The sequence below is a fragment of the Aquila chrysaetos genome, chromosome 20 (assembly GCF_900496995.4).
Source record: "Aquila chrysaetos chrysaetos chromosome 20, bAquChr1.4, whole genome shotgun sequence".
NCBI classification, from domain to species: domain Eukaryota; kingdom Metazoa; phylum Chordata; class Aves; order Accipitriformes; family Accipitridae; genus Aquila; species Aquila chrysaetos.
The window spans coordinates 10,071,047-10,098,764 of record NC_044023.1 but is presented as its reverse complement, the minus strand read 5'-3'; the positions used below and the strand labels follow the sequence as shown (position 1 = coordinate 10,098,764).

At 37.5% G+C, this 27,718-nt stretch overlaps 1 protein-coding gene across 12 annotated transcripts in view; it reads left to right on the top strand.

Annotated features, from left to right (window-relative positions):
• The window catches only part of ERC2 (ELKS/RAB6-interacting/CAST family member 2), a 534,400-nt gene that overhangs the window by 114,569 nt on the left and 392,113 nt on the right, over window positions 1–27,718 (top strand). For all 12 annotated transcript variants that reach the window (XR_003920743.2, XR_003920742.2, XR_003920751.2 and 9 more), the window contains one exon: window positions 13,959–14,033. Coding sequence is in view for 1 of the 12 variants with exons in the window: in XM_029996089.2 (XP_029851949.1) it covers window positions 13,959–14,033 (75 nt within the window). In the remaining 11 variants the exon portion in view is untranslated. The remainder of the gene's footprint in view (window positions 1–13,958; window positions 14,034–27,718) is intronic.

The following is a 27,718-nucleotide window of genomic DNA, read 5'->3' as shown; positions in this document are numbered from 1 at the left end:
GTTTTTCGGGGAAAATGGTAGCAGTGTGCAGGCTGGCATATTGTTCTGGTTTCCTACATATAGTGGGAAGTTTACCACTTTTGATGACTAAAAATGCTTGTTTTGTGGAATAACAACTGGTATTATGATACTGCTGTCTATACTTAAGATTGTGTGAAGCTTACTCAGGTGTATAAAGGTCCACGTAGATTCAATAATGCTGCCCATCAAGATGTGCAAATCTTGCAAGGGGGAAGGTATGTACTATTGGTGTCTAGTAAACTGTGGGGAAAATAATTTCAGATTACTAAATCACGTTGTAGCTGGATCTAGTCAATGTTACATGGTGACTTGATATTCAGAAAGCATTTTTGTCTTGATTTACAGATAGATCTTGTTGAACTGGACCAGAAGTGCAAAGTCAGAAAGTCTAAGTTGAGACTTTTAATGGCTGTAACCCATCTGCTTTTTATATATTCTTCAGTTCATCTGTGGGACAGAGATCTCATGAATATGCATATGCAGTCAACTGATGAGCAGAAACAAATCTATAAGGAACAGACCATTTAATACGATATAGGTAGTAGCTCTTTTAGCTTTCTGAAAGTTTTTGTATTTGACAAGCCATCTTCATTTCTTCATGTTTTTTCAACTGTTTTTATAAATTTTAGGTTTTAATTTTTTTTATTTTTATTTTTTTTTTAAGTTAGGTTATGAAGTTTTTAGTAGAAAGAGTTGCTGGAACATACCTTGGAAGGAATTTAAACCTGACCTTTGGATGATCTGATAGAAAATTAGTTATCTTGTTTGTCATGACACATTTATAGCTTCCTGTTTGTGGTACGAAAATATCTTTGTGTATGTTATCCTTCTCCGTACAGGGCCACAAAATGGCAAAAGTTGGTGTAGTGGGCTGAATTACAATTGCTGCAGAAACTATGATCAGGACTTTACTGGTGTGTACGTGTTATTGTTACTTGTTTCCACTAGTTTGTATTTACATTATAAGAAGGATTGACAGCTAAGTTTATCATACTCCTCCGATTTCCACAGGAACCATTTTGACAAAGTTATTTAACGAAGCATTATGTCACTGCATTCTAATAATCTCTTCACTTAAAATTCTTTGTACTTAGATGGTGGTGGGTGCTGTTCTTGCAGTCATTTTGACATCTTTGATATGATCTTTCACAGCAGAATCATCTACATTTTACTCTATTTAAGACTATACTGTGCTTGAAAAGTCTTCTTTCAGACCAATCAATTTATTCCTGGTCTGAATCTGTTAAAGCTAATTGCACCATAGTAAACTACATTGTTGCAATTCTTTACTTTGTAGCTAAATACTTTGCATATTAGGAAGTTGGATGTTTAGGCATAAAACATGGCAGTAGCAAGAGTAATAAAAAGAGTAATAAAACATACTAGCTTTTGCAAACTGTGCTTCCAAATGACTTTTTTTTTTTAAGGTGGTTGTAAGAAGAGGTATAGTTTTAATGGGCACAAGGGTTTAATTAAACCACAGAACTCCATTTAAAATTTCAGTTTATGTACTGCAGAAGATATCCAGGACTTTTTAGGAAGTGCCTGAACCAGAGCCCAAAAGGGTTGATGGCATCTTGTCTATGCATACTGTATTTGCCTTAGACTGGGTAAGTTAAGCTCTAATTGCAATGTACAAGCAATAGTAGGTGGCTCAAACTGGACTAGGAGACTCTGTCTTTTGATGTGTGTTCCTGAACTAGAGTATGTGAAAGCAGATAAAGATTGTTAAAAATGAAAATATTCTAAGGTATAAAGGAAAAAAAGGTAATGGATGCATTTAGATGCATCAGTGTTGGGATCCCGCTGTGAATCGTGAATTATGCAAACCTAACTGATGTCAGTCTATTAACTCCAGCTTGTTCAAGTAATGGACAGGGCAGGCAGTTGGCTTGATGGTAGTCTGCCTGCCATTGTCTATGCTGAGAAGCTGTGAATCATCTGCTCTAAACCAGAAAGCCTTCCAATCTCCCCAGCTGTCTAAGGAAGGGTTCAGAACGTTGAGTGGTTCCCTTCCTGTGACAATGATTTCTGTCTCAGCTCCTCCTTGAAACTCTAAAAGGAGCATTTTCTTTGCTTGTTCAGCTCCATTTTGCTCCCCAAAGCATGAGAGGAACAGGAAGGTGAATGGGACTTCTCAAGAGAAAGGAGAAATGGTAAGGAAGAGAAAGCTGATGCTTCTAGGGTGTGAATTGAGGTCTCTGCAGTACCTCCAGGCTGGACGCAAGCATTACATCGTCCTGTGCTCCACATAAAAGAGAAAATTAGATCTTCTGGAGAAGGGTGGCCTGGGTAAGAGCAGATGAGAGCATTAAACCTCTGCCCTTGCCTGTTACTTTCTTTCAATTCCTTTTTTCTCCCTAAAGATTTCTTGAAACGTGTAGCTCTGAGAAGCCTTGAGCTGACTCTGCTGTTATTTTGAAACAAAGATGACATAAAATGTTTAAAATAGCAGTAATTCCAAGTTTTTGATTTTGAAAATATAGATGTAGAAATTAGATAATATAAAGCATGTAATTTTTTTTCTCAGTATATTAAAGCACTTTTATTTGTTGAAACTATACCTGTTGTCTTCAGCCCATCTGCAAATCTGGCTCCAAAATTTACCGAAGCAAAACAAACCCCATACTTATACTAAGGTAAGTTTAGTGCCTAAAAGTGTAAAAAATGGAAAGCATTAGATAACTCTGGTTTGTCATTGCTACCACTTCTGTTTGTAAGATGGTGGGATTTTTTTTTTAATACATGTGGTAATGTGTTCTTTACAGAATTCGGTATCCTGCGTCATCATGTAGTTTTTCTCCATTGGTCTGTTTTCCAGTCTTACCCTGTTTATATCATCACATGGATTCCCAATGTTCTGGAAATTCTCCTTTAGGGTCTGATTTTAATCACAACAGATAATACCAGTAATTTCAGTGGATATTATTTTGATTTACATCTTTAGACAAAACTACGCATTTAGATATTTATGATATCTATGCATTCAGCATTTATTTTAAGTACTGATGCACACAGCAAAGTAGTTTGTAATCTGTGCCTTAGCCCCTGGGCTATAGGTATTAATGTTCAGCTTACAGTTACAGAAAAGACACGGTCCCTAAACTGTATAAGGAAGTGGTGACTTGCTGCTTATATTGCCCTGGCAAAGAAAAGGAATAAAACAAAGAAATTTTTTTGCTTTCTTTTAAAAAAAAAAAAATCTGGGAGGCGAAGCGGCATTGTTTTGTAGAGACAATATCAGGTATTTTTAACTGTTACAATTTTAATGCCTATAAGAATCTGTAGCATCTTTTACGTAGTGAGAAAATATTTTTTTTTTCTGATAATTTTTTCACTTAAGGGGTGGGTTTTTTGTTCTGATAAAAAGGGAAAACTGAAAGAGGAAACTTGAACAGATGGATCCAAGTTACCAAGCAACACTTTGTTTCCCAGGCAATGGAAAATGAATTGGAGCAAGTGCTAAGTGGATTTTCTTTCTTTTTTTTTTTTAAATTTTTGTAATTATTGTGAGTTGATGTATGAACTTCAGTTTAACAGACTGTTGACAGACTTCATAGAATGATGAATATTCAGCTGGATGATAACTACTTGTGCAGGTTGTTTACTGTGTGACTTGAATGGTTCTTTTCTGTAGTTACCGTAGTGCACAGTATAGGCGGCAAGCAACACATCACAACTAGTTTTTGTAGGTGACTCTGGTGGTGTTTGCTTCACTCCAATATTCTCATATACAATCAACCCTGTTTTACAATATTATGATTTAAATGTATTCCTGTAATGATGCATTTAGGCTCTTCCGCAGAATATAAGTTTCAGAGTGAAATGAGTGTTTGCGTTCTCAAATATTTAGATATTACCCCCTACCTCTTCCCTGCTGAGAAAGACTGACTTGGTTGGCATATCTCAACTGACAGGTAGATCTGCATTGAATTGGTGAGTTTGGTTTAGTTTCTGGGAGATCCCCAAATGGGATTTTTCTTTAAAAGGTCAATGCAAAATAATGTGTCTCTCCTTTTTTATTTTTTTTGGGGGGGGGGAAGTGGGGGGGTAGGGAGGGGGTGTGTGGCGAATTTTTTTGGCAAGCATAAAATTCAGTTTTAGGTTAAAGAGCACGGTTGTTTCTTTAAATTTGAGTTGCATTCTAATTGCTTGTTTTGAAAAAGATCAAAGGCAATGGAAAATAAAAGCAGTTTCAAATATTTTTTCCCAAACATTTCATTTAACACTTTGCAAAATTTTTATTGCTTTAGACTTCTATAGGTTTTTAAAGATCATTTAACAAAATAGAAATATATTTGTTTCAATGTTGCTTATAAGCTTTTTCTTAAAAAAACAAAACACCCACCCCTCCAAAAAAACCCAACACTCAAATTGTATGAAAATTTGTCCATCTCTTATCCAGAATTAGGTGAGTGCTCTCATGTCCCTCTCTGTCATATATATTTGTATAACCTAACAGCTATATAGAATTTCTATTAATCAGTGATACTTTTTACTACTGTCATCCATACAAATATTTGTACATACACTTATTTATTTCAAAATAATATTATATTGCACACTCAAATTGTATGTAGTGGAAAAAGCTAATCAAAGAATGTTTATAAGATATATTGTTAAAACCCCCAACTTCTATGGATATAGAATACAGTGCTTAGGCAATCCAACACTTTTACCTGCACATATATTAACTACTTGGGGATGTAGGGATCAGATTTGTCTGAATATCTAGGGGAGATAATTTTGTTAATTGAGAGCTTTGACATTCTGTTACAAGACAATGTGATAACTGTAATCTTTGTAATTATGTTATAAAATAATGATATCTAATTTTTCATCTACCAATATCTCCAAGTCTTCCTCCGTAGAGCTGCTTTCAATCCATTCATCCATCACCCAACCTGTATTGATACTGGGGGTTGCGCCGACCCATGTGCAGGACATTGCACTTGGCCTTGTTGAACTTCACGAGGTTCACATGGGCCCACTCCTCCAGCTTGTCAAATTCCCTCTGGATGGCATCCCTTCCCTCCAGCATTATCAACTGCACCACTCAGCTTGGTGTCATCTGCAAACTTGCTGAGGCTGCACCTCAATCCCACTGTCTGTCATTGATCAAGATATTAAATAGTATTGGTCCCAATACAGATCCCTGAGGGACACCACAAATATGACCACAAAACTTTGTTTGCATTTTAAAAAAAAATTGCTATACTAAAGAGCCAAGGAATTTACACATCTGAAGTCTTACTAGCTCTGATGTTTGTTGGCTTTGCTGATTAAGGCCTGATGTTTAAATACTAAGTAGCCTAAACCAGCAGTAATTTTAAATGTATGTAAGTAAAACCCACCCATATTTAGAAAAGCACTTCCTGCAGAATTAGGGAACTGAAAATCAAAACCATAAATTATTTTAGCTAGTGAATTCACTGAGCCAATGTGAAGAGAAAAGAGACAGTAAGGGACTCACTAAAAGGTAGGCTAGAAAGATAACAACAAAGCAGTATATCCATTAATAACAAGTATAGATATTAGTAGATACACCTATGAAACTATGCTTTTCAAAATCGAAAAAGTCCCATGCTAATCAACTTAAAGCACTACTGCAACATGGGGATGTGTATCACATAGCCGACACTTTCCTTGGTTGGCTCAGGCTGTTTGCAGTGATACTCTGATCAAGAATTGATGTTTAACCAATGCTAAGTTTATAGAAGTGATTTCTACAAAAAAAGTGAACAGCATGTTTGAAGTTCAGTGTATATTAACACCAGCTAATACATTCTTCTGTAAACTTAGATCTGTCCAGCAAGTGTGTGAAATACGTAGTACTTCTGGCTCTGAGTAGTTGAGTTTGGTTTTGGCAGTGTTATTTTGCTTCCATTGCAGAAGTAACAAATAAATTGTTTTTCCACCTGCATTCAGTCTGAAGAGGAGCACAGATGCAGAATAGAAATAAAAAAAAAAATCACTGGGTGTATGTGTAGCTTGGAAGGTAGGGAAAGCACTAAAATGGATATCAACCTTTGTCTTTTTGCTTTTCTAGAACAGAACTCCTACGTTTCAGCTTGTTTAAGGAAACTAGCAGGATGTTAGTTATTTGAATATGAGAAGAACTATTGGAAAAATTTGTTCGCCTCTACTTATATGAACTAACCCATAGAAATACCACAAGTACTATATGTTGGCACTGCTTGTAACATCCTCTCTCACAGTACTGTACACACTTTAAAATGTTTCAGGGTTTGGTGGTTTTGTTTTTATTTTTAATTTATGGAGTGGAGTTGGCACACAGCAGCATGTGTGTTGTGTGTTCTGGGTCTTAGGATTGTATTTGGTAATCTTTGCTGTGACTTTACCCCTTTAAGCTTTGCGTGTATGCTTCTGATGGCAGGAGCTAGGGAAGTCTACTCTTAGTTACACCCTAAGGTGGAATTCTGTTACTACGCCATGGGTAGTATTGTGTTACACTTATTGTAAAACTGATGTGATACTTCTTTCTTGTTCAACCTTACTAAAAAATTCTTTGTGTGTTTAAACTTCTAAAGAGGAAGGAAGGAGTAAACAGTTTCAGGGGTGTCGTGGCTTAACCCCAGCCAGCAACTAAGCACCACGCAGCTGCTCACTCACCCCCCCCCACCCAGTGGGATGGGGGAGAAAATTGGGAAAAGAAGTAAAACTTGTGGGTTGAGATAAGAACGGTTTAATAGAACAGAAAAGAAGAAACTGGTAATGATAATGATAACACTAATAAAATGACAACAGTAATAATAAAAGGATTGATTGGAATGTACAAATGATGTGCAGTGCAATTGCTCACCACCTGCTGATTGACACTCAGTTAGTCCCCAAGCAGTGATTCCCCTGCCCCCACTCCCCCCAGTTCCTATACTAGATGGGACGTCCCATGGTATGGAATACCTTGTTGGCCACTTTGGGTCAGCTGTCCTGGCTGTGTCCTGTGCCAGCTTCTTGTGCTCCTCCAGCTTTCTTGCTGGCTGGGCATGAGAAGCTGAAAAATCCTTGACTTGAGACTAAACACTACTTAGCAACAACTGAAAACATCAGTGTGTTATCAACATTCTTCTCATACTGAACTCAAAACATAGCACTGTACCAGCTACTAGGAAGACAATCAACTCTATCCCAGCTGAAACCAGGACAAGGGGGTGAAAATAAGTCTTTAAAAGCATGGATTTGTTGTATAAGGATTTTTTAAACACTATGGATTACATAGGGGATTTGTTGTGATAAAGATTTTATATTACTAGAATTTGAAGATGTGATTTTTAAAAAAGATAATCTTCTAAAAAAAAACCCAAACCACCCCAAACCCAAATGCCTAAAAATCTTGGTTTATAACTCCCAACTATGTTTCATTCATTTATCCCAATGTAAATTGACTCCTTTTAGTGCAGCTAGGTTATTAATAAATGTCTATTTTAAACATTTAGATTTAAAAAAAATGGCATACTTTTCCGTGCAGCTTTAAAGCTTCATATGCATTGCAAAGAGAAAGTTTTTTAGCCAGGAGGTTTCCAGAGCATATATGCTTTGCAGAAGTGTAAGCGGTGATTGGAACTTTTATTTTCTGATCCTAATTGGCTACCCCTAAGAACAAATATATGGGCTTCCTCTACTTGCATGCACTCAGGGGTTTTGTTCTGGGTTTTAAAATAAAATTAGGATGGGGAAAAGAGAGAAAACTCTTTATCGTCAAGTTTCTTTCTCTGAAGATATTTGTGAAGCAATAACTTTTCCTTTTTCTTAACTTTGGAGAAGTAATTTTGGTAAGAGGAGAAAAGATTAATGATACTGGGCAAAAAAAGAAATGATCCTCTAGACCTTTTGTTCCTTCTACAAAGAAAAGAAATAAATTTTCAAGAATTCTGGTGAAAGTAGAGTTTCAGTAGCTCCTTTCAGGAAACATTCTATGTGCTTTCAATTAGAAACTAAATTGTCCCACATGCATTTCAAGCTCCATACACAAATTGCCTTTTCATTTGAATCTTTTTATATGTGGTCTTTTGCCAGAGGACACTCTTCCAGTATGACAACATACATGGTTGCTTGAGGTGTTTTTGACATACAAGTCAAAGAAAAGCTGAGTTTCTTAATGCTCAGATTATTTTTCCTTATAATCTGTCTTTAGGCATATTGGTAAAACATATCATTGGCCCTTCTTTTATGCATGAATTCATAAATAAATGGAAGTATGATCATTGTAAGGAAATGTTTTGGCTAGTGATTCAATATGGTGGTTTTAATCTGGTGTGAAAACTCCTCCTTCTTTCCTTTTACCCTTCTTCACACCCCCAAGTTTTCTAATGTAGGCCTGGAGTGGTGTCAGAATCGTTGTTCAAGAGTAATACTGAAGCCAATGAGATTATTGCTAGACTTGTCTGTGGTGATGGACTATTGATCTTTGTTTTATAGTTTGGTGGTAGTGCCTAATTCATGCAATTTCTTCCATATTCATCAAAACTCATGTTTGCCTGATTATTTGAAAACATTAAATGCAGAGAGAACTAGGCATGCATCTGAGTATTTTACTTAACTGTGAGAACTCAATGAATTTAAATACACCTACTTTACAAAGAAACTCTTTCTCTAGTACAGAACTTGTATAGCTATCAGCTCTTTATAGTTTCCTGTAATTTTTCATTCGTATGCTTGTATCCACATTTTCATTTCTTCAAAGTATAACATTTGTTGGGATATGACAAAATTTCTTTAACAGGTTCTCACAGAGTTCAAATACCTAAATATTAGGTGGTATTCAGGTAGTGGGATTTTAAGAGACGACCAATGGCAATGTGATTTTTAGAATCCTTCCTAATAATAGGGCTTTTTTTCCTACACACTAGAGCCAGACATAGAAATTTTCAGTGTTGTCAGTTTATGGTTTCCAGAAAGATAAAGAGTTTGATCAGGATTTCTAAAGTATACTTTCATCTAAATTACTGTGAGACCATTTTGGCAGAGGGTAGATGCGAAGGGTTAGAAAACAGGAAAGAGAAGATAAGCTTATATATTAAGAATAAATTAATTCCTGTATGTTACATTTTTGTATTATTGTGCTTAAATAGAATTTGATCAGTGGTTCTAATGCTATTTTTGGTTGAAGAAACACTACTGTTTAGGCACTTTAGGTAAGTGGCTGTACTTTTACTTAAATTAAATAATTGATTGAAATATTAATATACTGCTGATTTAAATTTTAAAGTTCAGAAAAACTGATCATGTAGAAGCAATACCAAGGCTTTCTTTTCCGGGAGAATGGAAGCAGTCTGCTTTGAGGTGTTTGAGAGAACTAGCAGCTCCTATACTATTGCCTGCTGTGATTTACAGGTTTATACATTTTACCTAGGAATACAAGAAGCTAGATTTACTGACACCATGGTTTCTCATGCCTGTTTTTATGTTGCCTTAGGTATAGTTGCTGCCATCTTTAATCATCCGTCTTTCTTCTTCTAATGGTTATTTGATTCTGACATCTATATTCCTATTATGTCTTTATTTTTTATAAATCTTGAATTTTGTGTTAATTTTTAAAGTCTTCTGGTTTTCCATTTTCCTTCTGTTCTTTAATCAGTAGAAGCTTACCAGTTGAAACGCAGGCACTCACTGGCAGTTTCATGATACCATCTCTAAATTGCCTATTTTCTTCAGAAAAAGCCCTTTTCTTTCTAGCACTTTGTCATGCTGTTTTAGGCAGTTATATGTAAATAGAAGCTAAAACCCTGAACTGCATTAACAGCATTGGTATAGCCTTTTATTTAAGAGTTTCAGCTCAGTCTAATCTAATCAGAACAACACATAGTCACTGATGTCTTAGGAACCTTAATAAAATACATCAGAAACAGAATAAAAGGAGGATCATTTTGCAGCACCCTGGCTTTCCTACAGCCAAGTGATGAAGTGTCTTATAATAAAGCTGGGATCAAAAGGCAGTTTTGTTTGGGTGTTAATTAGTATTACGTTCAGACTGTGCTATGTAGTGTGGATTTTGAATACCAGTCAATAATGATAAAAACTTGTAAGGTCTTTTTATCGATTTCTGAACAAAAGAACAGGACTCATCTTCCACCATTATTTTAGGAAGTATATGATATAAACTGTCTCCTCTTGGGATTTTTTGATATTTAAATTGGTGGTGAAATAGTGTGCTGAAGTTACTTTTGAGGCCAACACAAGATACTAACTAATCTAATATCCCAGAAACACGTGGAAGGAGAAAGCAATGGCCAGCTTTGGTTTAAGACTCATTTTGGTCTAAAAGCAAACAATATTAGAGTAAATTTAATGTGAAGAAAAAGGTCTGATTACCCATCAATTTTGTGTGGGTGTGTTAATCACCGTGACAATTAAGTATCATCATGAAATCCCAGGTGTGGGCATCTGATTATGCAGAATTATAATTAATTTGTATGTGCAAAGTGGTTACTGAGAACTGCTACCGATTATATTGATACAGATGTCATATGAGGGATATAATGAAAGTGTAATTTCATAAATGAGTACATCTCTGAGAGATTATTAGTATAGATCTTGATGGTTACAGAGATGATGGCACAAGTACTTTATCATGGATATAATGATCAAGATTTCCATTCAATACAGTTCAGGTTGAAAGAAACTATCCCTGATGTTTTGGTGTTTGGTTATGGTGTTTGTTTGTTTTTAAAGCTTTTTATTAGGCTCCCTGGGCTTTTTATTACAAGAAATTAAAAAGACAAAGCAGCATCATTCCAAAAATGATGTAATGGATAAAAATTTGGTTTCCTTAGGCTATAAAGGACTTCATGAAATGTTCAGAATATCTCTTGGTTAGCTGTTAGGCAAATTTGAAACCCTCCAGATGATGTCAGATAGTAAAACAATCAGTATAAGGTATCATGCACATAAAGTGGTAGTATCCTTGAATCAGTACCCCAAAAGTATATCCCTGAATCAGGTACCCCAAAAGAAAAAATGCATACATAGAACAACATAAATTCAAGAACTGAGCCTTGTGGGAGTATCCAAACATTTGAATCTGATTGGAAGAAAACCCACACAAAATAATAAAGTGGGAGTCATTTTTTGATCTTCTCCAGAATCCTAAAGTCTGCTTCATTTTACCATCAGGGATAGAGAAGAAAAGCTTTTAAGTCAGCCAGCATCAGATTGATTCATAAAGCAAACAGGAAAAGTATTATGAGGCAAGGCTTCATGCTATGATAGACATCTAGGAATACTCATCTTTGGCAGTCTATTCATCTTTGGCTAAGGGGGTGGAAACTCTGGTTTGTCTCCCTGGGTAATGTGTGGAATCCTGTTTATATTCCAACTCAGTTTATGTGGCCTTGGGGAGCAAAGTCTGGTCTTAGAATTAGCTGTAATTTTTGCTGATCAGATAGTGGTATGACTGGCCAACTATTTTTCCATGACTTTTGTAGGAGAACTGTATGACAAATCTATGACATACTCTTATTTTTTAAAACATTTGTGTAGAGAAGGTACTTGTTTCATCTGAGACAAACAGCTGGTGGTGATTGAGATATTCCCTGTATAGGTGATTTGCAAAGATTTCTTTCTTTTTATAATGTGGAGAGTTAGTTGTATATTAAAAAAACGAGGAAAAAGGACCATTCAAATGTACTTTTTCATAAATGCCCAGTGCAAAATTAGAAGTTCACTGTTGTCATATGTTAGAAGTAGTTTAAATATACATACATATATCTGCAATATATTTAATGTAATAAAAAAGCATGCAGACCTACTTAACTTTAGGTATGCATTCAGACACTTGCACCTAATCTGACTCTTCCAGGCAGTGCTGTGGTTTATCAAGATATCAATAGGCTTTTTCAGGTCAGAATTGAATTTAACAGTTTATCTAACTGTTATGTTTTTGTGCTCCCTTCTATGGAAACAGCAGAGCGGTCAAAATAGAATAGGCAGGACAGAGCATACCCAACTCTTTCTTCTTTACATTGCCAGGGTTCCCAAGAGGTTCAGTCATTGACTAAGGTACCATTGTTAGCTATGGTACAAACAGGGAATGAAAAACTGCCCATGCCCCTAGACGTTTGCAGGCTAAGATCATGAACAAACAGAGGGGTCTGAAAAATGAGATCAAACTGATATGATCTAAATGGTCTTAATTTACCAGCTATTTGACTGTAACTTGGCTACTTAACTGTCATCCTACAGATCATAAGTATTGATCTATTTCTGTATACATAAAATTTTCTGTTACCTATGGACAGCTTCTTTTATTTTAACCAAAAATGCATGCCAAACCTGACAATTTCGGTGATGGGTGTCTTGATATTATGTCCTGTCATATACTACATTTCAAGTTAAGTAATCTATGTTCAATTAAATGGAGCACACATGACTAACTTGTCTCTTTCATTTATTTTAATATATTAGGCCACACCATTTTTTTAATGTATTTTATAAGCGTGTTTATTATCAGTAGAATTCAACAACATGCCCCAAATCACTCCTACTACTTAGCCTTTAAAGAGTGATTGTTTCTCAAAGTCATTGATAAGCAGTATGCTTGTCGCTAAACAGAACAAGAAACTGATTAATAGTTCATGATAAAAAAAAATTATGACTTAAGTTTGTAGGTTATAAGGTAGGCAAGACCCAGAGATGTGCTAGGATAGGGTGAGGGGGAGCAGGATAATAAATGTGCACAATCCATAGTTGATTATATTTTTGATTGTTAGTCTATCAATTCATTGTCAAGTTGTACTTTGTTTGCTTCGCTCAAGAAAAGGGGATTTGAGAGATGGGATAAAGATAATTAGGACCCACAGTGTTATGTTTTTTTGATGATCCCACCTCCCAGAATTTATGAGGATGAGCTGGGAGAGGCATAATTTGGAAGACACAATAGCTCAGGTTCTGGAGTCAGCTAATGTCTTTGTGGTGAATGAACCTAGCTTCTCAGCCTACCAGGCATAAATGTATTTTTCATGGTTATAAAGTTAGTTCAAGTGTGTATGTGGAGCACTGGGGTAGAAAGAACAGGGAGAGAGACATCTACCATGGCAGTCCTGTCCTTTAGAGGGGAAGGACTCTAAAGGACTAGAAACAGGACTGTATCTGTCTTGTTTCAGTTTTGTTTTCTAATAAACTGCTCAAATGGTTTGTGGGAGGTGTATAAGCACCACCAAATTCTTAAATGATGATGTTCCATTACACCTTTACAGTGTTCGATGTAGGTATGTGAGTTTTTTATTGAGATATCTCATGCCAAGATACAACTCCTGTGTTTTATAAGAGATCAAATACTGCTGTCTTCATACTCTTTTTTTTTATAAAGACCAGTAGATGTTAATTCTGTTAACTGTATGTCTTAACTAATGCAATCTATTTTCCTTTTACCTGTGGATTAAGATACATAAAAAATAGTATGAAAATACGAAAACTGAAATGTAATTGCTTTTGTAGAGGGTGCTGCATCAACCCACTATATAATTATTATTCTTAAAATGTCAAATTTAAATATAATGTCTTTAAATTGCTTATTTCAGATATTAGAGCAAAAACTAAGAAGAAACTACAGTAAAAGATTTTAAATGACTTAACAGTGTTTAAATTAGTAACACCACTGAATTTATTAAATTTTGATGTTTAGGCAGAAACAGCAGCATTGTATTTGGACTAAGAAATTACTTGCTGGCTTTGTCACCGTTGACATTAATTATTGATAGGGGTTTCAGAAATAGCGCATGCGCCGTCAGAGTTGACTGTAATATAAGATAGGGACTGCGGTGATGCTAGAGGGATTATAGAGAGGGAAGCACCTGTAGCATTTGGAGTTACACGCTTCTAATCATCGGACTTTTATTTTGTTGTACTAAATTCATATGAGTGTTTAAAATAATGGAAAGATGAGTCGTCAGGCTTATTTCTATCGTGTCCCTCCACAGGAATTACATAGAAGAACCCAACTTCAGCCTGAGCCAGCAAAGACGAAGGCTCTTCAAACAGTTATTGAAATGAAGGTATGGTCTTTGCATGTTTTCCCATACGTTATTTTTGTAGCGTGAACTCGTGTACTTGGTATGGCTGGGATGGAGTTAATTTTCCTCATAGCAGCTTGCATGGTGCTATGTTTTGAATTTGGGACCAAAACAGTGTTGATAACACACTGATGTTTTAGCTGTTGCTGAACAGTGCTTACACAGAGTGAAAGCTTTCTCAGTTTCTCACTCTGCTCCCTCCCAGCAAGTAGGTTGGGGGTAGACAAAAGGCTGGGAGGGAATGCAGCTGGGACAGCTGACCTGAATTGACCAAAGGGATATTCCATACCATATAATGTCATGCTCAAGAATAAAAATAAGGGGATGACATTCAGAATTACGGCATTTGTCTTCCCAAGTAACTGTTACGTGTGATGAAGCCGCGCTTTCCTGGAAATAGCTAAGCATCTGCCTGCTGATGGGAAACAGTGAAAGAATTCCATAATTTGCTTTGCTTGTATGCATTGCTTTACATATTAAACTGGCTCTATCTTGACCCATGAGTTTTCTCACTTTTGCCCTTCTGATTCTCTTCCCCATCCCACTGAAGGGGAGTGAATGAGCAGCTGTGTGACACTTAGCTGCTTAGCAGGGGTAACCCACAACACCTCGATTTATAACTTCTACTATTAAATCATTAAATGCTTCCTTTTACTTGTCAATTTATTTTGCTGTGAAGTTAGGAATAACTAGTATTTCTTTCTCCCAGTCTGTTTTCTTAATAAGACTTGATTAAAAGAATCAAGTGCAGCATTGCTGATTAATGAGAACTGAATATTGCTTTTTAAAGAGACTCGGGGTCTTGGGGAGAGAAGTTTCAGGTGAGCCAAAGTAGATGGAATAAACTGACAAACAGAAACAAATACAAACTGTCCAAGGCTTATGTAAAATGTTTTTCTTTTTGATCTTTAAAAACAATACTTCTCTTGGTGGTTATTTGGTCATCATTTTACATCTAACCTAAGGAAAAAACTCATTGCATCAGCAGAGAGATATGACAAAATGTGATGAAACTCCTATCTTAGTCCTGAATATAGTTTCCTCTTTTTGATATATAATATTACTAAGTGTTGTGGCTTTTTCCCCCACAATAACAAAAGATAATAATAGTTTAAAAAGTGAAAACTGCAATTTTTGCATAATTCTGAGTCTGGAATGTACATCTTTAAGAAAAATTACCATGAGACTTGACATAATTTGTGAGTTGGCAATGCTGCCTGAAATACATTAATGATGGTCTTTCATTTCAGTCTTAAAAGGAAGTGCAAATTAGAGGCCTCATTTTGCCAGTGACTTCTGTTATGAGCAAATGAGTTCAGCATGTCTGAACATTGTGGTAAATACACAGTTACAACAACAGCAGGACTTTATAAATACAGTATCTGCCTTTTAATAGATAATAATTAGTTTGGATTATATGAGTAACAAAGAAGGTACATCGATTTCACTATTCCATCATCTGATGTGTATTGCCTTGGACCTTCCGTGTTTATTCTAGTTCAGAAGTCTATGTATGAAATCTAAAATGTGTGGTTTTGCAGTAACTTGTTACCCTAAGTATATGGGAAAGTAGGATACTGGCCGAGAAACTTGTTTCTTTCTATTAATATTCAGAATTATAGATCTAAATGTTTTGAGATACAGAGATAGTGTGTTAGAATGATTTGTGGTCTTCCACGTGGGTTATTAACAATGTAAAGGTTTTGTTGCAAAATAATTTGTAATTCCTCTTCCTGTACCAAAACTCTGAAAAGAACGGAGGCAGGACACGACACAAGAATGACACACGTGACGACTGTGGTTGCAGCCACTCTTGACAGTGTCTGTCCCTGAAGACAGTAAAGTCTTTCCTGTTTGTCTCCCAGGGAAGTTGGGTGTGGTATGATGTTCCACTTTTCAAAAATCTGATCTTTGTAGTGAGGGCTTTCATTTGTCACGGGTGAGGCTGTAATTGTGTTGCTGGAGCGTTCTGATGCAGAGCTGCCTTTTGGCTCTGAGGCACACAGTTCTTTCTTTCCCTATGAATACACACTCCTTTGGGGTTGCCCTGTTTAAAATAGGCCTAATATTGAAAAGAAAAAGGGGCAAATGTAAGATGTTGAAATCCACATGATTAAACAGCAGTTTTCATTACAAGTTCCAGCTTTGGAATGTTTTCAAGTAAATTTAAATTGTCTTAATCCAGACAGCATTTGTTTTGAAAAAAAAATGTGGAACATTTGTTTTGAATGATCAAGCATTGAAGCAATAATTTCCCTACAGTGTTAAGGGTGGAAGGAGGGAGAGGATTACCCTGTAGTGTGGCAGTCTGAGGCCATGCACTCCCCCATGCAGAGGCTCCAAGCAGTATACATTTCTCTTTACCACACCCAAACCCTTCCACCCCCTTGTGACATTAGCTTTTTTCTGAGTCCCCTCCATGGCCTCCCAGGCTCTGCTAGGAGGCAGCTTTCCCTCCTTCGTAAATCCCTCTATTCTTTCCTGTGGTTTTCTTCTGTCCCTTGCCACTGCTGAATGATTTCTGTCCCTTTTCCCAGTCAGCCTTCCCTTTCATCCAATGAAGTATACCCATTGCTCCTACCTGTCATCTTCTATGTGAATTTTTTTTGTCCTAAACAGCTTTTCTTCTGTGCTGTCCTGTCATGCTCTTCATTTCAATCTGAAAACTTTGCAAGTAGTTGTCTTTTCTTATAGCAATTGTATTTTCTGCATAACTGTTTTCTCCTTGACCAGTGTTTATCCTCTGTACACTTATATAAAAAGAACATGGGGCAAACAAAAAAGATAGAAAATTCACATCCTATGTCTTGACTCCTGTTTCTATTGCTTTATTTGTTCCTTTTCAGATATCTATTGTCTTTTCTCATGCATTGCACAGGCCTTTCTTTCCTAACTTTCTGGTTTTGCTTCTTAGACACGTTTGCTTCCAAATGTCCCATGTCTTTTGCTTATTCTTTTCCCTTACATTCTTTTCTCTTTGTTTCCTTGTCTGCAACAGACCTTCTCCAAAGTCTTTCTTTGTTCTGGAAAGCAGAGTCACAGGACAGAAGGAGGGCAGTATACTTCCTTTTCCCACATGCTCCTGTTAACTCCCTCAAGCTCCTGGTTTTTTTGAGACTTGCTTAATCACACGGTACGCCTTGCTTTCAAGAGATTGTTTTGGTTTGTTCCTCCAGCCCTCCACCAGGGTTTTCTCTGAGATCCATTCTCTAGAAAGCAGGGTGTACTAGATATGCTGTCTGTATTCTGGGTTTAGTAAAGGGGTAAAAGTTTTGAAGTGCACATCTGCTCAAAACAGCGAGTTACATAATGGAGCTTATTGTGTTCAGAGAAGAGCCACCAGAATGTTTAAAAATATTACCAAACAATGAATGACTTCACAAGCTTAATTTTGTGTGGTTTAACAAATAGGAAATGACAGAGCAAAGAGATTACAGTCTGTAGATACCTACCTGAGATATCTTCATTAAAAAAAAAAAAAAAAAAAAAGGTCCTCTCCAGTAATGAAAATAAATATATTGTAAAATACAGTGTGTGGAAGCTAGAGGTAGCAAATGCACACTAAAATACGGTGTGTATATTTAACAGTATTCATGTAATTTTATGACTTGTGTTATACAGGAAGCCAGTCTAGTTTTGTTGCAATGGTTGCTTCTGACTTTGTGACTACAGATATATGTAATCAAACAGCATTTTTTCCTCATGCCTAAATCTTTGTTTAAGTGTAAAATAAAGTTGGTACATTGAGGTCCTTTCCTTTAATTGCAGTTGCACCCATGCATTCTTTGCATATTGTGTGCTGACAAATGCCAGATCACTGATATCTTTGAATATCAGTGATATCCAAAGTTGATTAACACTGATTAATATAATAAAAAAGACTAAAAGGAAACACACTTTACATTTCATTCTTTCAATAAGAAGTACTCCTGAGCACATGAATCAGGTCAAAACTGGCTTGTCTCTTGTGAGGCCCCATCTGGAATACTGCGTTCTGTTCTGGGGTCCCCAACATAAGAAAGACATGGACCTGTTGGAGCAGGTCCAGAGGAGGGCCACAAAAATGATCAGAGGGCTGGAACACCTCTCCTGTGAGGAAAGGCTGAGAGAGTTGGGGTGGTTTATCCTGGAGAAGAGAAGGGTCCTCAGAGATCTTCTTGTGGCCTTTCAATACTTAAAGGGGGCTTATAAGAAAGATGGGGACAAACCTTTTAGTAGGGTCTGTTGTGATAGGGCAAGGGGTAATGGTTTTACACTAAAAGAGGGTAGATTTAGGTTGGACATAAGGAAGAAATTTTTTATGATGAGGGTGGTGAAATACTGGAACAGGTTGCCTAGAGAAGGTGTGGATGCCCCATCCCTGGAAGTGTTCCACATCAGGTTAGATGGGACTTTGAGCAACCTGATCTAGTGAAAGATGTCATTGCCCATGGCAGAGGGGTTAGACTAGATGATCTTCAAAGGGCTCTTCCAACTCAAACCATTCTATGATTCTCTGATCTTGTTCAGACACTTCTGGGCTTAAACCAGGGATATTACTTAAGAGAGAAAATCAGAAATGAGTTGCCTACAGATATGGCATAAAGCTCATGCTAAGTGTAGGGTATTGACCATCCTGAAATATAGCAACAAGAATTTAGAAGTCTTTAGAAATGGTAAGCTGTAAAGTAAATGAAAATATTTGTGGTTTACCTTACTTGCAGAAAGAGCCATCTTTATGTATTGATCCAGCTTTGATATTTCAGGTATGGGTTTGGTTCTAAAAAAGTGTGTAATGTGTGTTTGCGGTGCAACATACTGTTAAGATTGCATGAACTTTCACTTTCCCTTGTCTTCAAAAACAAACCTGAATATTCTCTGTATTAAATTGATGAAGTTAAAAAAAGTATATAGTAAGAGTAGTCGTCTATGGTCTGTTGATAGCATGTGTGCATATGTGCATTTAAATGCAAGTTTTATTAAATGTGAAGTTTCAAATATTTGCTTCTGATTGCTTGTTGAATGCCCTACGAGCAAGATTTTTCACAGACATAGTTTAAATTTATCAGGTATTTGAAATGATGTTGTAAGACAGACAGGAATGCTGTATTATTTACAAATGTTTTGCCCCCTCCCCCCCCCGAAATGTTCAGGAAATGTACTGTAGCACTCTTGTTGTAAGGACTGGATATATAAGATTCATGAAACATTATTGTGGAAACTCATTTGTAGAGTTAGTCTCCTTTCCATTGTGGATTATTATTTTCTTCAGCATCAGGACACATACCAATTGTTTCATGTTCCAAGAGATAGATTTCTGCTAGGTCCAGCATGGAAATAGCCCTAAACTCTCTCGCAGAATATCTGCAACACTGTTCTAATAAAGGAGATGAGGAAGAAGTATTCTTCCAGGTTACTGCTGGAAGGAGGGGATAGATTAGGCTGAGTACCCTGACCTATATCACAAATCCTGCTATATAATCTTATGTCTTTTAACAGATTTAGAGGGCCTGACTGGAAAAATCTGCACAAATATTGCATTGTTGTAGAACTCAGAAGACGTTTATTAGTAACATTTAATACTAAGCTGCTTCCTTAATATTACTGCAAAGGAATCTTCTTTGTGATTCAACACAGACCCATGTAGTTTTTTAGAATGCTGCTAATGTGTATAAGTCTTAATGGTTTGAAGGAAATACTGCATCTGTTCCTATTTCAGTTTCTGAAAGATTGCCAGACCCTGTGCCACAACAAGAGCTGGTTGAAAGTTTTCCAGTTGAAGTTTTCTGTGGGAAAATGCTGATTCAGCTGAATCAGAAGATTTTATGGGAGTGTGCCTATTCTTTCAAAACTTCTAGTGAAAGCAAAGCTATCTAACTTTCTATCCATCCTGTAAGTCAACCCAGCTCCCTTGTGGCAGTATCCATTGGGAGCTCTAGGCTGTCTGTATTATCTTTGACCTACCAGGTTCCTCACTTTCTAGCAGTTGTCCAGACAGGAAAACTTTCGGGTTTCCTGGGGAAGCCAGCAGCCTGTCTGGTATATTTGCAGAATTGCTGGTCCTGTATTGTTCATACATAAGGGAACAGTACCTTTGGTTCCCTGAACAGTCTGTGAATGAAGGTGATGTCTGGCTTCTCTTTTGTCTTGTCATCAATGATGTTTTTGATAAATTATTCGGAAATAGATTTTAGTCTTCAAAATTTGTGAAATTTCTGGCTTCTGTTCCCATAAAAAGTTAATACAAAACTGACAGTGACAATTTTTCTAGAGATAGGAAAACTTGTTTTTACACAGCTGTAATCACAGTATGCAGAGATTGATTAAAAAGAAACTTTTCCTTGGAGAGTTGAAACTTGTAATAAAGTAGAAGTACAGAAAATGCTTCCAAAAGTTGTTAGCTATTTCTCATAAAGCTTAAATGTTATTCTGTGATGTATAAACCTTCTAAAGATTGTAACAGGCTGTGCTGTAAATTATTTCTGCCATGTTATATTTGCAAACGTGTAAAATACAAATGAAGTACAAAAAGCCAGACACTTAAAGACTTAGCTGGAGAGATTTGATGAGGACTACTCCCAGATGAGATGCCATAACAGGTCATGTCAGTATTAATGTATTTCAGTGCAAAATCATTCTAAAGTGCAGTGAAGCTTAGGTTTTGCTTTTATCTTCAATAATAGGAGTAGAAAATTTCTAAAATGAAGTCTGATGGAGCAAGGTGACTTGAGTGTAGTATCTGTGAGTGCTACAATAATTTATTGTTGTGCGTAAGCCATGGTAGCTTGTAAAATTCTTTTTTTCTCTTTCAGTATTTTTCTTTTTACACAATTTCTCCAAATGATAAGATTTAATGACAATTCTTCCCCTTTCCTTTTTCCATTCCATCTCAACTTTTTACTTTACTTCTTTTTTAAAAAAAATGTTTATGGAAAAATGTTTAGTCAACAGAACAGTTAACCTCTTAAAAATGTTTATTTTCTGTTATGTGAAGTGCTAGTCATTTAATAGAAAGATTACTTGTTTTTTATGATCATTCATACAACCTTTGCTCTATGATAGGAGTAATGCTGATTCCATGGACAAATATTAATAACATTTTTAGGATTCTGCTATTGGAAATCCATCATGTTAATAAAGTTACACTAACATACTGAGTAATTTAGGTTGCATTTTACCTGTAACTTGAGAAGTTGTTATTCAAAAAACCAACTCCATAATTATGTTAGATATAGGCATATAACCTAACAGCTGGTTGGATCCAGAATGGGGGGTGGTGGTGGTGGTGTGTGTGTGTGGTAGGTTTTTTGCTGTGGTGGGTTTTGGTTTGGTTTTTTTTGTTTTTAAAGTTGCTCCTTTGTGTTTTTTAATTGATTTTTTTTTTTGTGGAATAGTCTTTCTCTTTGAACATACCCTTCAAGTAAGGAAAATACTGACTGCTGTTTAATATGAACGTCAGCATTTCAGTATCAGGTACTTTTCCAGAAAAGAAACAGCTAGTGAGGTAAAAGATAAGAAACAGCAAGTTTTGCATTCCAAGAATTTTTTTTTTTTCCTTTGCACTCTGGCACTTTTTTCTCTTTTGGCTGGAGCTCCTTTTCTGAAAGGGGATGCAGTTAATTTGGAAACTTGTAAGATGCACGAAGGGGTTTGGTATCCCCCTCCAAAGTACATTACTTTGCCTATATGGCATGGAAGTATGTTTGATGGCATGGAAGACAGCTCTCTTCGACTTCTATTTTAAATTCCTTTGTCTCAAGATTTCTTATTGAAAAGTTTTACATCCTTTTACATCACTGAGCTTTTGTCTGGATTAAAACACACTGAAAAACTCTTCAGACAGGAACGACAGCATATTTGCGTAGTTGTACAACCCAGAAATGTATCTGCCAGTGAAAACTGGTATATCACAGTGTGATGCAAGTGAATGAATCTGTATTCAGCAGCAGGCTAGATGTATTTTTCCCATTTTCACAATGTTAGCAGTAGGCAAAATTTGACAAGTCTTTTTTTTTCTTTTCCTTTTTTTTTTTTTTTTTTTTGCCCCTATCATCTTATGGCTGTGTTTTTTGGTGTTTTGTTGTTGTTGTTGTTTTGTTTTGTTTTCCTTAAGTGAAAATTTGTGTTCTGGACTTTTTAAGTACCTGGAAGGGAGCTGACTGTATTTATCAGGATTCTGATTCACACAAAAATTTCCTGCTTATGTTGTATGACTGTAAGCAAGTGCATATCCTGCTGTTCATTTAAAGCTATTGTCTTTGTATGGTTGTACTGGTCTATATGTACCTATATCAGTATATTGTTATTAATTTACTGTGGTTCTGATTGTGTGATTTCACAAAGCTGTTTAGTGAGGGCATGATCTTTCACAGAAGAAATGTGCTTTTACTCTGCTAATTTTCAACTAACTGTTTTGAATGAGATTATTTCAGTGTTCTACTCCTTGCTACAGTCATAATATCATGATTTTCTGATGTTTTCAGCAGAACAGGGTTTGAATTGAAAATTTATTTACACATGAGTAAAAGGAATTAGATCTAATAAAGACTTGTAAAGTCAGGTGCCCACCAAAGCTGTTCTATCACTCCCCATCCTCAGCTGGACAGGGGAGAGAAAATATAACAAAGAGCTTGTGGGTTGAGATAACGACAGGAGAGATCACTCACCAATTACTGTCACAGGCAAAACAGACTCAGCTTGGGGAAAATTAACTCAATTTATTACAAATCAACCAGAGTAGGGTAATAAGAAATAAAACCAAATCTCAGAACACCTTCCCTCCACCCCTCCCTTCTTTCCGGGCACAACTTCACTCCCGGATTCTCTACTACCCCACCCCCCCCCCCAGCAGCGCAGGGGGACGGGGAATGGGGTTTACGGTCAGTTCATCACACGTTATTTTCTGCTGCTTCATCCTCCTCAGGGGGAGGACTCATCACACTCTTCCCCTGCTCCAGCGTGGGGTCCCTCCCACGGGAGACAGTCCTCCACGAACTTCTCCAACGTGGGTCCTTCCCACGGGCTGCAGTTCTTCACGAACTGCTCCAGCATGGGTCCTTTCCACGGTGTGCAGTCCTTCAGGAGCACACTGCTCCAGTGTGGGTCCCCCACGGGGTCACAAGTCCTGCCAGAAAACCTGCTCCCTGGGCTCTTCTCTCCACAGATCTGCAGGTCCTGCCAGGAGCCTGCTCCAGCGCGGGCTTCCCATGGGGTCACAGCCTCCTTCGGGAAACCCACCTGCTCCGGCGTGGGGTCCTCCCCGGGCTGCAGGTGGAGATCTGCTCCACCGTGGACCTCCCTGGGCTGCAGGGGGGGGACAGCCTGCCTCACCGTGGTCTTCACCATGGGCCGCAGGGGAATCTCCGCTCCGGCACCTGGAGCATCTCCTCCCCCTCCTTCTGCATGGACCTTGGTGTCTGCAGGGTTGTTTCTCTTACATGTTCTCACTCCTCTCTCCGGCTGCTGTTTTCCATCTGTCCCAACTTTTTTCCGTTCTTAAAAATGTTATCACAGAGGCATTACCACTATCGCTGATTGGCTCAGCCTTGGCCGGCGGCAGGTCCGTCTTAGAGCCGGCTGGTATTGGCACTCTCAAACACAGGGGAAGCTTCCAGCAGCTTCTTACAGAAGCCACCCCTGTAACCCCCCCCGCTACCAAAACCTTGCCACACAAATCCGATACAATTACTTTGGTTATGAACAATGCAGCTGGGTATTTGCGGAAGAGAAAAGCCAAGAAAGAAGCACTGAAGTCAGTCCTCTTTTGGGAAACACATCCATCTGCTTCTACAATTAATTATATTGCAAAGCTATTTGTGATTAATTATTAAGGCATTAATTATTAAGGGTGCTAAAAATCTTAATACAGTTTGCTAGTGAAATGCTGAACATATTTCAGTGGCGTCAGACATTCAGGCTTAAGATCACTGTACTACAATTACTGTGGGAGTAATAACAGAGAATATTCTTTCTTATTCTTATTTTGGAATTCATGAATATTTGCCTGCAGTATATTGTATCTCATGATTGCAAAGCCCAGACGAAGAGAGAGAATCAGGGCTTTAACCTGTCAGATCTTGAGAAACCTTTAGAGGTGACAACACCACCTCTCTGGGCAATGCTTATACTCAATGCTTATACTCAAAATATAACACTTGTAGATATTGCAAGGCTACTTTCAGGCCCCCCCCCCCGAAGCTGTCTCTTCTCTAGGCTGAACAAGCCCACTTTCCTCTGCCTCTTAGAGGGCAAGTGCTCCAGCACCCCTTCCCTCTTGGTGTCCCCCTGCTGAACTCATTCAAGTTCATCAAGTCTGTCTTGTACTGCAGGGCTTAAAACTGGATACAATACTCTAGGTGAAGTCTAACAAATGCTAAGTAGAAGGCGACACTATCTTCCCTTGATCTACTTACCGGCTACGTTCATGTTAATACAGCCCAGGATGCTGTTTGCCGCCTTTGTTGCCAGGTCACAGTCCTGGCTCCTGTTAAGCTTGCTGTCCAACAAGATCCTCAAGTCTTTTTCAGCAGAGCTGCTCCCTGGGGAGCTGGTTCCTGCCTGGTAGGGCTGCAAGGGGTTCTTTCTTCCCAGGAACAGGATTTTGCTTTCATCTTCTGTCGGATTTCCTAAGGTTCTTGTCTGCCCGTTCGTCTAGTCTGTATAGGTCCCTTTGGATAGCAGCCCTGCCCTTGAGCATATTGACTGGTCTCCCGGCTTGGTGTAATTTACAGGCTTTGTGAGCAAGCACTCTTGTCACCTCTTTCAGGTCACTGATAAAGATATTAAACAGGACAGGTCCCAGTATGGACCCCAGGGTACTCTTGTTACTGGCTTCCAGGTAGAGCACAACCTATTAACCACTACCCTCTAAGCTTAATCATAGAACTACTTTTTTACCTTGCTAGTTGTCTACCTATCCAGACCATAATGTCTTAACTTGGATACAGAAATATGGGAGACAGTGTCCAAAGCCTTGCTAAAGTTGAGGTAAATGACACCCACTGTTCTTTCTTCATCTATAAATCTAATCATTTTATCACAGAAGGTAATTGGGTTGGTCAGGCATGATTTACTGTTTGAAAATCCCCCCTGACTGTTCCCAATTACCTTCTTCTTCATGTGATCAAGTATGTTGTTCAAGAAGACTTCACCATAATGTTCCCAGGGAACAACATGAGGCTGTCAAGCGTGTAGTTCCCTGGTTTGTTCTTTTGGTCTCTTCTTGACGATGAGTGCAACATTTGCTTTCCTCTAGTTGTCAGGGATGTCCCCCAGTTTCCATGATTTTTTGAAGATGCTAGAGGGTGGGCTTGCAAGGACATCAGCCAGTTGTCTTGACACCCTTGGATGCAACCTGTTGAGTCCCATAGGTTTGTATGGGTTGAGTTCTCACAAGTAAGCCCTGACTGAGTACTCACTATTGATAGTCCTCTTGCTTGAACCCTTTCATTAAGCACAGAGGCCTGAGAGACCTTGTCATTGAAGACTAAGGCAAATACTTGTATCCTACATAGTTCAGATTAACTTGAATTTAAGCTCAATTGCTCTGACTTTATGAAGACAGTGTGGATATATTATTTCTATGCAGACCTTCTAATTGGCTCAATCTGTGCTATGATTTATCAAATGAACTATTATGTGACAGCTTACTTTTCTAGGCAAACTGTCTCTGTATCCTAAATACTTTCATTAATGGAGATATATGGGAAAGCTCTTTGTTTGGTTCATTGAGCGTGTTCATGTGACATTATTTTGCAGAGAAGCTGTGAAGTTCTAATGCTAATTTTGGTGGGACTCTTTCACACTGCACAGGTAGAATCCTCTCACACAGCTCTTATAGTGTGAATTATTGTTTTTGACTCACTAATAATGGAAAAGATGTCGTCCAATAAGTTTTTATTTACCTTACAAAAGAATAGTGTTATGAACTACAGTAAATACGATTCTTTGGGATGTGTTGTCCCCCACAGGAATAGGATTGGCTGAGAATAAGTGTTCTTTATTTCTGTAGTTGAAGGCATAAAGGATATTCAGGATATTCTGCTCAGGAACTCTAGTCAGAAGTATCTGTATGCACTCCAGCATGTTTGGTGAGAGGGCATCATCTTCCGAGAGAAAAATCTCGAAGTACCACAGTTACTGTAAATTAAGTCATGTTATCACTTTATTTTTAAGTAGAATTTCTCTGGGAGTGAAAATTATAAGGAAAATACAAACTTTGATTTCATATTATGAATACTTATCCTGTCAGATCTTGGAAAAACTCCAGCATTTCAGACTATGAATATTTTTATTTGTTTATGAACAGCTTTTGTAGTGCAAAGTAAACAGTTAAAATCTTTCCCATTCAAAAACCTCTATTAATTTAACTTATGTAAGAAATAACAAAATAATAAAAGAATATTTCTCTCAGCCTAAGACTTATAGCGTGCCATCTAAATGACATTGTTTAGTCCTTATATAGCTTTGATTCCATACGGATTTGTAACAGTGGTTGCTAAAACTCAATCTGAGTTTCACTTTTATTTTAGTACCAAAAGTTCAGATGCTTTTTGGAACTTTGTCCTAACTATCCTGTGTCTTAAATTGCTAGATTTGCCTAGCTGTATTATGAAAGAAGGTGTTACAGGAGTTCTGGTTTTGCTTGCTTTTAGGCAGCCTAGTACTGGTGTACTCTTAGAACGCAGGAAAATAAAACTAATTTTGAAAAAAGAACCAGAAACAAAGTTGTAGTTGAGCAGAGTGATTCAAGCTTAGCTTATCCTGGTTAAAGGATCAATTAAATTTGTATTATTTTCCCCAAATTATCTTTCTAGGTTAATATCCTGATCTTACTGAATCAGAGTTGGGATTTTTTTTCACTGACCTCTGTGGAACAAGAACTTCACCCTGATCTCTGATTTTTGATGGGTGGTTGCTCCTTCACGTTCTTGAACTGATTGTCTGGCCATCTGAATCACAATGTTTTCAATTTCTTAATAAATGTCTGCAAACAGGGCCTAAAGAAGATTTCCTAATAAGTCATTTTGCAGTGCACTTTTAAACAGAAAATTATGTGAGAAGTTTGTGTAATCACTTTTTAAAACTTTGACTCTCACTGAAGAGATTTAGTCAATTTTCAAATGACTGGCAACAACAAAAAATCAGTGGATGCTTTCAGTGCTGTGCTGGCACAAGTGGCAGCCATTGGCTGTGATGTAGAAATTTTTTAGTGGTTGTGGTTTTGTTTATTTTGGGGCTCGTAATAAAAAGTGCTAAATCCCTTCTTAGCGACGTGGCTGCATTAGTGGAGGAAAAGGATATGAGGAGACAACCTTCCTTCCTCTTGACAGCAGGCAGAACTCTATGGAAATAGGGAAACTCAGCCTCAAGCTGAGTCACATAATGAAGTGGCCTGTCATCCTGCAGTGATGATGTACTGGCCTCCCTGTGCTAAACTTTGTGTTTAACAGCTTGGAAGAATAGCCAGGTCTAGATGGTTAGCAAAGCAAACAAGGTATGTTATCATGTACATGTGGAAAATAGGGCATCTTTCATTCTCCCTTCATCCCTAACTGTGTAGGAATGAAGACAGAGTTTTGACCAGAATCTATTCTCCACAGACTATGCAACAGAACATACCATTGCACGTTTTTTTTGTGGTGGTGAGAGAGGTCTAAATTCTGCACTTCTTTAAGCCAAAATCAATA